General features: G+C 38.8%; 1 protein-coding gene across 4 annotated transcripts in view; it reads right to left on the reverse strand.

The window, feature by feature from the left end:
* ryr3 (ryanodine receptor 3) overlaps window positions 1-11,156 on the reverse strand; it is a 90,075-nt gene extending 78,919 nt beyond the window's left edge. For all 4 annotated transcript variants that reach the window (XM_079583699.1, XM_079583700.1, XM_079583698.1 and 1 more), the window contains exon 1: window positions 11,035-11,156. In XM_079583699.1, the coding sequence (XP_079439825.1) occupies window positions 11,035-11,082 (48 nt within the window). In that variant the 5' untranslated portion in view covers window positions 11,083-11,156. The remainder of the gene's footprint in view (window positions 1-11,034) is intronic.
* Between the last annotated feature and the right edge of the window lie 251 nt (window positions 11,157-11,407).

An 11,407-nucleotide genomic window follows, 5' to 3' on the forward strand; every position in this document is an offset into this window, starting at 1 on the left:
CGCAAAGCCATCTGCAAAACAGCTAAGGGGCAGAGTCACAGTCTATCTATAGGGGTGTTGCGTGTTTAAGGATGCTGGGGGGGTGGGGGGTGGGGTGCGTCTGCTCCAAATCACAAGGGCAAGTACCAGATACCAGAACTCTCCAAACTCTCTGTTATGCATCCATATTCCATACGCCTGACTTCCTGTACCATCTGCCAAGCCAATCTGCACCTTACTGACCAACTATTCATGCTTGTGAGTTTAAACACAGGTGCAGCAGAGATATACAGATCCCTCCCCCCTCCTCCACCATACTCAGTGTGTGTCTTTAAGGACATGAACAGGTGTGGGTGTGTGGCCTGAAGACTTCAGGGGCTGTAACTTGAGAGGTCCTGATGTGCTCTGGTGCCAAATAAATTCTTACAACTCACCCGGCCCTGCGACTGACATGAACTTGAGAAAAGGTGAATACACAGCGCCGCCCCTCCCACAATGCTATTTTGAAATGTACGCACATGCTCAGTCAGCCAAAGTCTTGAACACTGTAGACTTCTTCAGTTATCTGAAAGATGGAAAGGCTGTTCACTGCAGAGCTTGACGTCTAGCTCCCCCTCACTGGGTCGTTAAACATAACTCCACCCATTAGGTCCACAGAGGTGGAGCTGGACTAGGTCAAGCTCCACCCATTAGGTTCAGAGAGGGGGATTTGAGGTTTCGGTGTCTCGAACACATCATAAATCAATGGGTCTCATTCATGAAACACGAGCAGAACTAATTTTTGTGTAAATCGTGTGTAAAGTGGTTCTGGCGTAAATTTTCGGATTCATTAAAATGTTTGTATTTTCCAAATGTTAGTTGGTACGAAAGAAATCTACACCTGCTCCCAGCCACGCGTAAATAGTGCGTTTAACATCCAAACGTTTTGCTCATAAAAAGGCTGCATTTTAATTCACCTTAATCGGGTACATATTTACACAGCATTTTGAAAAAAGACTATATATAGTAATTACATATGGTTTTTCTTTTTACTTTTATTATGAGAGCCAGTGATAGCATCTGCAGACGGAACACTTTAATCAAATAATTAATTGCTTTCAACAAGGCTGGGCTATATTTTTTCGAAGTGAACTAATTCGTTTTTTGCAGTCGAGCTTCATGTCGAACCATTTTCTTTTCACTTCTGGGGCTGTTCGATTAACAGATGAAACTCCATTAACTGCATCTGTAATATGCTGCCAAGCATCCTTTTTTTTAGGACCTGATACGCCACTATGTTCACGTTTTGAATGAACTTCTGATAATAAAATATTATCTGATAATGAGACATTTTTCTTTTTCATTCGCTTTTGAGAAGACATGTTGAAATCCTTCGTTTGGTGTCATAATATGATACCCATATATAGTTGTCAGTCGGATTTAATGGGCGGGATTTATGGTAATTGAGAATGAGCGTGCACGCGCGTCCCATTTACGACTGATTGGAATTCATTAACACACACACATATTTCACTATCACATCTGACGTTTACTAAATATTTGTGAATCAGGATAAGAGTTTTCGGGAAGGTCTCTTTACGCGCAAATCACTCACATATTTACTCGTATATTTACGAATGTTTCATGAATGAGACCCATTGTGTGTACAATGGGGTTCAAACTCTTCAAATTCTTCTAATTGAATGCATTTTAATATATTGTCAGCATAACAATTTGAGATTGGTTTAATCATCTGAAGTATTATTCCTTAACTCAAATTCATTGCCAAATACTGTTCACAGACACACCTTCAGGAGAGGGCAATAGCCCCAAAAATTTTACTTTAACATTTTTTTATAATTCATGATAAATTGTCAAATTAGCTACTACTAAAGTACTAAACTACCAACAAACATAAAACAAGATCTACCGATCAGGGGTGCGTTTCCCATACAATGACATAACTAACTGTTTAAGTACCATAGTACGCTGCAGAAATCAACTAGCTTGTCACGACTGTTTCCAGAAACCGTCGAAAATTTGTCGTTCAACTACGTTGGCTAATGATGTCACGGTGGAGTGTGGAGTAATAACTTTTTTTTTATTAATCCGTTTGAGTTCAAATTAATGCCAGATTGTTTTGCTATAAATTATGGACATGGAGGACTAATTCTCATTTTTCTCAGTTATTTTACTTCTTTTCCAGATTCAAACATAGGCTCATTATTCTTACGAACTGGAGCACGTACGGACATGTCCACTCTTCAAAAACGGTGCTTTAAATCTTTTGACAAACTAAAAGACGTGAATAACATTTTTATACATATTAGAAATAAAAGATATTGATTGCACTGAATGTCAGCTTGCTTATTTTGCTCAAGATAAGGATTTATTAAAGGGGTCATCGGATGCAAAATTCTCTTTTATATGGTGTTTGCATATAAATGTGTCTTTGCAGTGTGTGGACACAACCACCATACAATGAAAAAAATCCATTCAATCCTTTTTTTTTTTACCTGTCTTGTGTGACACCCCCCATGGAAGAGAGGCGTGGGGTGAGCAGTTGCTCATTATCATTTAAAGAGACATGCACTGAAACGGGTCATGGTGAACAGAGCTGTTTTTGAGGAGGTAAAAAGGCTGTTTTACACAACCATTGAGGAACTTTAACCAAAGTATGTTACAAACTTAACATGAAGACCATAAAGAATCATACCAACTTGTGGAAAATGGGCATCCGATGACACCTTTAAGTCCACATGTCATGCAAACAGGACAGTAGGCTTCAGGACGAGAGCTGTCGTTCCAACCACACAACTTTGTTTCGCTGTTTGCGAATGTTTCTTGGAACGATGGTTTCGGGAAACAACAACTCTTGAGCTATGCTGTTAACAACGAAACTTGCAACTATAGTTGCTTTTGATGCTTTTGGAAAATGCACCCCAGAACACAACATTTATTTTTATCAATAGTATTTTTCCATTTAAATTCAGTGAAAGGCAGTAGTTCTATATGATGATTGATGATGAAAAAAAAGGAAAAATATATACTCTGAGAACCCCAAAAATGGACTGTCACTATATATGCACTCTGTAATCATATTACTTGTCGTGAGTTTTTTTATTCTCAATTCAGAAATTTTCCACAGACCTCCTGGCTATCCGATACTGAGAAACTCTGATACTGTAGCACTGTGCTCAAGATTTGCTTTATGCTGTATTAAATCCATGTCTAACTATGGATGAATGATTCTAATTTAATGTCTTTTCACACTTTAAAATGAGACATGCTCAAAGAAATGATTAATTAATCAAAAATAGAGTTGTTTTGTGCAATTAATGCAGTTAATGTGGGGGTTTTTTTCACTCTTAATTCTCTAGCATAAGTAATCACACACATAACTAAACATAACTAAAGAGGCTGGATACACAAAGAAGAATATATTTACACACTACAACTGTAAGTGACTCTCTTCTTTGTCCTACAACTGATGTAGATCATTTGTATTGGTGATTAGACTCTCGAAGATCCAGATTCCTTTACATAAGATCCGAAGTTCAGAAGAACAGGTATAACACAACAAGAGGACATTCATAGAAAGTCGATTAAAAATGCAAAAGCCTTTTCACCAGTGCTGTCATGCATCCTTACAGAGATGTTTCCTTGAGTGACACAGCAGAAGGCATGCTGGGATGTTTAGCACTGCTACAAATGTGATTGGGTCAGGGCGACGAGCTTCAGTGTCACAGACAGCAAAAACTGTGTATTCCACAACAGACAAATTACAAATTGCATTACTCAGCAACCTAAGCTAACTTAGCATGCACACTGCTGGGAAAAATAGCCTCACGCAATAGAAAGTGGCTTGCATGCATGCCTGAGTGAGCTTCATCGACACTAACAAATTAATTCAGAAAGACTGCCGGTAGACAGAGATAACTTTTAAAACCTGTTAAAAATGGCAATCATCATAAAATATTAAAAAAGCAGTCCATCCGACTTGTGCACTTTATTTTAAAGGGGTCCTATTATGCCCTTTTACGAAGTCTTGATTTTGTTTTTGGGGTGTACTCGAATATATTTTCATGCTTGATGCTTACCGTGTTTTCGGGAAATGTCCCGCCCTTCTACAACTAAGTTCTGCTCTAGTGTAAATATGAATAAGGATGGCGTCAATTTCAAACCAATTCGAGCTCGATTCAGACCCTGACAATGTTAACGAACAAGAGGACAGTGCAGAACGGATTTCATGCACAGACTTGGCAAGCACGGAGGTATGTTTGTAATTTTCTAATACATTATAGATAGCCTACAATGTTATCCACCATTTAATCGTGATATTTGTCGGAAAACTAAAGTAATACAGGCAAGAAGGTAAACTTTTCATTTTTATTATATTTTAAAAAGTAATTTATTCCTGTGATGGAGAACCTGAACTTTTCAGCAGTCATTACTTCAGTCTTCAGTGTCACATGATCAATCTAATATGCTAATCTGGTATTCAAGAAACATTTCATTGCTGAAACAGTTGTGCATTTTATCATTTTAGTAATAAAATACTATTATTACTTAGTATTTTTGTGGAAACCATGATACATTTTCAGGATTCTTTGAAGAACAGAAAGTTCAAAAGAAATAATTCGAAATGTCTTTACTCCACTTTTGATCAATTTAATGCATCCGTGTTGAATCAAAGCATTATTTTAAGTCATAAGGGTTTGCAACGACATGAAGGTGAATAAATAGTGACAGCATATTCATTCATATCTATAACTATCAAGAAGTTGTTTGGGTACTTCGTCTAAGCAATGCTGTTGTGCTCTTGAGTAAGCTGTCAGCTCCAGGGGCCGCCTCGCTGCTATGAGGCCTGTGTGTCAGACAAGCAAAAGCTATGCCACACATGTGCTGACTTTGAATTCTTGTGTAATCCTGGCATAGCTAATTGCCTGAAGTGGATTCAAAGAATCGTTAACGAGCTCAACCTATACACCAGTCTGATGGAATCCTTTCAGATAAATTATACACTAAACATGCTTTACAAATGTTGGTACAGTAAACACCCACACAAACACTTTTAATCTTGAGCACTTGTGTTGTCCTTTAGCACAGATGGCGTGTTCCCTTTGGGATAAACCAAGAGGGCTGAATAAGAGCAGAGACATCAGTCTGGGTAATTAATCTGAAGGAAGCTCAATGAGCTGAAGCTGCCACATGAAGCTCATAGACCGCAGACGAGTCTTACACAAAAACCACAGGGTCGCACACACAATTCAATTCACATACTGCAGATTTCAGCTGGTTTGGTTTACCTTTTACCAGGGCGCCGCTCATTACTCATAGTCGCCGAAGCTATCTACACTCAGTCAGCACAATCTCAGTGATGGTGGAATAGTGGGAGTAGATAAGCACAAAATGCTTTAAAATCTCCACCTCAATTGCTGATCAAAGATACACACTAAGAGCTGTCAAAACAGTCTGGTGTCCTGCAAATGTACTAGGTAAGGGATAATGTATTCGCTATAACAACCAACTCGCTATACATTATCCCGCTTATTACATGGCTACCTACCAAATAAATCAATAATTTGACAAAATATTGATTTAAAAATGAATTTATTGATTTAAAAACGATTTATATGGCTTCCGCTGAAGAAAATAGTCCGTTCCGTCTCTACGGTTAGAATCCTGCGTCCATGGCAACACTCTGTTTTTCATGGCAACGGTCTGTTGTACTTAGCAACCAAGCCATGTAATAATTTAAATTAAAGGTTATGTTTCTAAAACAAAACTTATTTGAAGAAAAGAAATGGGGGGGGAATTTGTGCTACCTTGTAAAAATATGCTGTTAAATTTGTGGTTATTAAACAAAACAATAATGGCAACTGTGTTTTATATGGAAAACATTTTATTATGCAATGGCATATTGATATAAAGGTGTACTTCACCGCTGGCAAAATGGCCAAAAACTTAGCTGCTCTACAGTAGAAAGGCAAAAAAATACTTCACTAAAAGAAAATTTGAGAAAAAAGGCTGTTCTCCTCCAAATTTGCCAAATAGGTAAGAAAACTTCTATACCCATAATGCACTGGGCATGTTGACATCCAAGGCCACTCCCACCAGTCTGCTATGGATACGCTTACCAGAGTCAAATACCGCCATGCATTAGTAGGAGATCGTTTTTAGCAAACTTTTAGTCAAAATGGTGTCGACTTGTATTGTTCCTGGTTGTAAGAATGAAAGCTAATATGTAATTTTGCCGCTAGGGGTCGCTAACCTCTTACAATAACAAAGGCGTAGGTTGATGACGCATAAGGAATTAAGGAACTTGTCGTCATGCCGAAGGATCTAATAATGTTTATGGATGAGTGAATACATTGATGTTTTTAACATGACTGTGGTATGAAGCAGGGCGCGATTGCTAATGAGAGACAGATATCAGCGCCACACGCGAGTCCCGCGGATATAAAGGAATAAGGACATTTCATTCTACCGAACGCAAGTGCTGAATTAATACTCACACAGGTCAGTTTATTGGACGGATGAAACTTGTGAGGTAACGCAGCGCTGTCTCACTCGCTCTACACTATCACACTAAACTGCATTTGAGTGTGGTGAAAGTTATAATGTTATTCTATGTGTTAGTTTGTCCGCATGAGACTAGCAGTACACTAGATCAACATTAGAATAACAGATCATACTCATCATGTTGAGCTATATTACATTGATTCGTTTTATGTACATTTATGCTCACCTGTCTAATAAAGTACATGCAAGAGTGGCGAAGTCGAAGTTTGTTGCGGACGTGGAGCTCTCGGCATCTCGGAAACGCCACGCTGATATTGATCCTCGTTTTAGTTCTCCTTTTGTCCCAAAGTCTGCTTGCCATGATCCATAATGTTTGAACGAAACAATAAAAGCGGGAGCGTGCCACTAGACGTTACGAAGTTGTCCACGTCTGTCGCCATGGTTACTATGGCAGTACGAGCGGAAACCAGGGATAGCGCGGATATTACGTCATTGCAGGCGACAAGTGAACAGGGACGAGCCATTATTTAAAATTGGAATTTTTCTTTTGGGATATTGGAAGCAAAACTGCAGAAAATATATCACTGTGCAAGTGATTTTTGGATACTTTATTACAAAAATCTTACATATTGTAGCTTTAAAAGAGTAAACATTTAACGGGAGAGTTACTTTCGGTTTTCAGTGAAGGATCCAGCACGTTGTAGGCAGTGGCTAAAGGCTTGAAAGAATCGTAAATACAGAGAGAACGCTGCAAAGGAAACCTTTGTGTGTGTATTCAACATTTCAAACTGGATTACCACGATTCCACGAACAGTGTTTTAGGCCAAACGGAGAGAAAGGAAAGGGAAAGAAACTGCTGTTCTGTTCATTTTTTGCTAACAAATTAACATAAATGTATTATTTGAAGCTGAAGTACTCCAAGGCCATTTTACTGTAGTTGCAGAAAGCGAATGTGGTGTAATATTCTGAAATGGAGACGGGTCAAATGTACACTTTATAGCTGATAGATTATAGTGTAGCCATCATTATACAAAGATATTCAACCACTCCATGCCACGATTGACCAATCAGAATCAAGTATTCCAGTGCGCCATGTAGCAGTAAGGTGATGATATGGTATACTAATCCAGGTTTGCGGTACTCTTCGCAATATTTTTTTAATATCTTAGCACATGTCGTGGTAGTTGTTGACTTTAAAATACGATACTGTGCAAATAAAAACAGTGTTGAAACATCAGTGGCCTGGCTTGTTAAACTGGCTGATGCAATGACCTGTAGAGATAGAGCCTGAGAACTGTGTGTGTATGTGCGGTGGAAGTATTAACTTTTAAGAGGCTAAATTTAAACCCTGGAATGCAGAAGGCTTCCAGAACAACATAAACTCCAAATAAGCCCACTGCTACTGTACTGGCCAACTCTACATCTGGATTTATAGAAGTGTGCCCAAACAACACTGTCAAGTCTCATTTGGCCAACATTGGACAATGAATTTCTTGCCATTTCTCTTAAAGGGATAGTTCACTTTGAAATTAAATTTTGGTATGTTTTAGCTTACCTCAAGGGCATCCAAGATGTAGGTGTCTTTTTTTCCGCAGTAGTTTCAATTTTGATATTTTTAGGTCAAACCGTTCTTGTCTGACAGTCATATGTGCCTTGGCTACGGCAGTTCATTGTAACGAATATCTTTAATGCGACATCTAGTGTGTATATATCTATGCATCAGTCTGCGCACACGTCACACAGAAGGAAGCGCCCGCGCCCTCAGATCACTTGGACGTGGCTGTGTTACAAGAGGTAAAAACAATATAAATACCGTTCGTTTTCTCACACAAACCGCTCGTTTCGTGTCTTAGGCCATCAATGTGTACTTACGATGGGGAATTGTTTAATTTGGACGATGGGGAATTGTTTTAATTTGGACTCTGTGGTGCTCTTTGAGACAGTGACCATAGACCTGCATGATATGACTGCCAGACAAGAACGGTTTGACCTAAAAATATCAAAATTGAAACTACTGCGGAAAAAAAGACACCTACATCTTGGATGCCCTTGAGGTAAGATAAAACATACCAACATTTAATTTCAAAGTGAACTATCCCTTTAAGAGAAACTCTGAGTTTGGGTAACCTGTGGACACCCTATGAAACTGCTTTTGATTGATTGTATCTTTCTGTTTTTACTATTTAATTTATAGTAATAATGTTTTCCCCTGAGAAATTAATCTCCACTTATTTATTATAGCTTAACCAAACTATATGCTGCCAATTATTGATGTCATTCAGTCAGAGTAAATTGCATTGATTGTCTGAGCAAACTATTCGCTAGCAAAAATAAGCTAAAGAGAAGGGATTACATCCTGAATCCTGATGCATAAAATGACCAGCAACTGGCGTGTGAAAACCCGCGGCTATTTTGTGTGCAGTGTGCACACCGCCAACCAACAGCAAAGACAGAATTGGGGCACCTTTCACAGACATCTAGAGGGCATTAATGTCCCCTATTTAGTGAGATTGTAACCTTCACTGCCAGAGTTCTCACTTTAACGCTTTAGCAGGGAAGTGAGATGTCACACACCTGCGTAATGCAAGATGCTATAACACACTGCAATAAATTGGCGTGATGGATTTGATTGATGTTGCATATGCAAATGATAGATGATAAATATCAACAATGCTAACACGTATATAGTAGGCTAGGCTATATACATGCATAAATGCATTATTTAAAGCACTGTGTCCTAACCTAAACGGTGACTTGTCTTAATAGGTTACTCCTAATGTACTATTTCATGAATGCTGTGTCCCTGCAGGACTCTCATTCAGGAACATTACCAAAGCCACATCAGAAACTGTTCTAATGTCAAAATATAGCAATTTGGCAAGTACTCTCAGAATGCCCGTTTGTCCATGTCTAGTGTGAAGTTTGGAAATGTTGACATTGTTCTCACAAGACACCCTTTCATTCATTATGCCATCGGCCAATGCCAATGGCATTATGCCATTATGCTATCATCAAGCCAATCATTAATTATGGGCCAAATTCTCTCAAAAAAGTATCAGTCCATATCTGCTAAATTAATAAATGAACCAAAGCTCTTATGTCAAAAGCATCTGTAGGTAACTTTATTATTTGTGTCGATCAGACGAACAGCCTAGAATGAGAAAAGTTTGTTTTTTAAAGATTTTTTTTCTTGCAGAAATGGATTTAGATTTATGGACAGAAGGGTTCTGTTGCAATTTGCAAAAATATAAATTAGCTTAGCCTCGTGAATGGTTATCACAACGGTTGGTAAAATTCCCTGATCTAGACACCTTATATGTCAAATTTTATAATGAGCAGCAGTCCACAATTTAAGATATTAGTTGCTGAAATTGAAAAGTACATTTTTTAGAATATGCTGTAAAAAATTATAAACGGACAAAGATATCATGAATTGCACCGCAAACCATGTACTATTCACTGCTCATTTACACTATAAACAATTTATACTATGGCAGAGTGTGTGGGTTTTAGAAAGGCAGTGTCATCTCAAGTCAAACTTATCAAATGTGAAAATGCTATTCGTGCTATACTGCAAAATGGCGTAGAAGTACAGAACACAAAATGGGACACACGGTGATACCTACACTTGTATGCCTGAGTAGGGATTTGTGTGACTATCACAACAAGTTTCGGATCTTTGTGATTTAAAATCTCTTTTGCCCAAACAGGTTTAGTGCAGAAAATGATAATAAAGAAGACAATTATGAGTGTAGCCTATATGTAACAACCTCTAAAGTATACTAGGCAGTCCTCAAGACACCTATACTCAACCGCCTTTTCATTTTCATAACTAACTAACAAAGTGTGACAAGTAATTCACACCACAGAATCCTATCCTATCGTTTACACAGGTAACTGCCATGCGTCATGGCATCTGTAACCCATCTGCGTTGAACCACAGAAATAGAAAAGTCCTAAAGAAGATGAGAGGATCGTATCAAATGTAATCGTATGCGAGAGAACACACAAACAGAAGCACTTCTTTATGGAATGAAAAATACTGCAGAATTAAGCTCGACAAGCAGTGCACAAGCGCCAAATGGATTCATTTAGTAATCGCGCACCCAGACAATTACAACACATCAAAACACATATTTATATCTTCTTAGACAGACATGCACATCTCACTCTCGCTAAAAATTAAAGTGGCATAAATGTCTCCTTGCACCTGCCTGATGCTCATTGAATTCCCATTCACGCGCGTTGACTACAGGTGCGTCGCGAGAGAAAACTCGCACCTGACTCAAGTTCCAAAAAAGGAATAATACTTTATATAGCTGCTAACATGACACCTTGCTATCATATCCATAAGGACGGAAAATAAATCAATATGACCACTGAGAAAAGCCCAACCGCGTTGCTTTAAACCCGGAGAACAAGCCAACATTTTTGATGCCTCAGCATTACACTGTCTTTATCGTAATAAATCATCAACAATGCGCCAAAAAAAACTGGCATAAAAAAATGCAATATTGCATTTGCAAAAAAAAAGACCGTGTTTTTACTTACAGTTCGTAAGAACTGGACCTCATCTTCCCCTTCACCACCTTCGGCCATGGCTGTAGAAGAGCCTGCCTAGACTCCGAAAGCCACCACTGACAGCGGGCAGCGGAGCGGTGCTTCTCCTGTCCTGCCGATATTAGCATAGCGCTCCATCCACAGCCATATAAGGGAGAGCGGGCAAGCCCACTGCCGCTGCTGTCACTCAGTGCCTCAATGCCACCACGAGGACGAGCGCATCTGCATCACCTGCGATCTTCCGGGCAATCGGAAAATATGGGGGGTTAAGTCAGCATGCAAAAATACTCTCCATGCTGCAATATTAAACGTGTCTTAAAATCAGGTGAATGTGAGATGGAATGATGCTGTATAAGCTTCTTCT

The sequence above is a fragment of the Phoxinus phoxinus genome (assembly GCF_949152265.1).
Source record: "Phoxinus phoxinus genome assembly, chromosome: 16".
In the NCBI taxonomy this organism is placed as follows: Eukaryota; Metazoa; Chordata; class Actinopteri; order Cypriniformes; family Leuciscidae; genus Phoxinus; species Phoxinus phoxinus.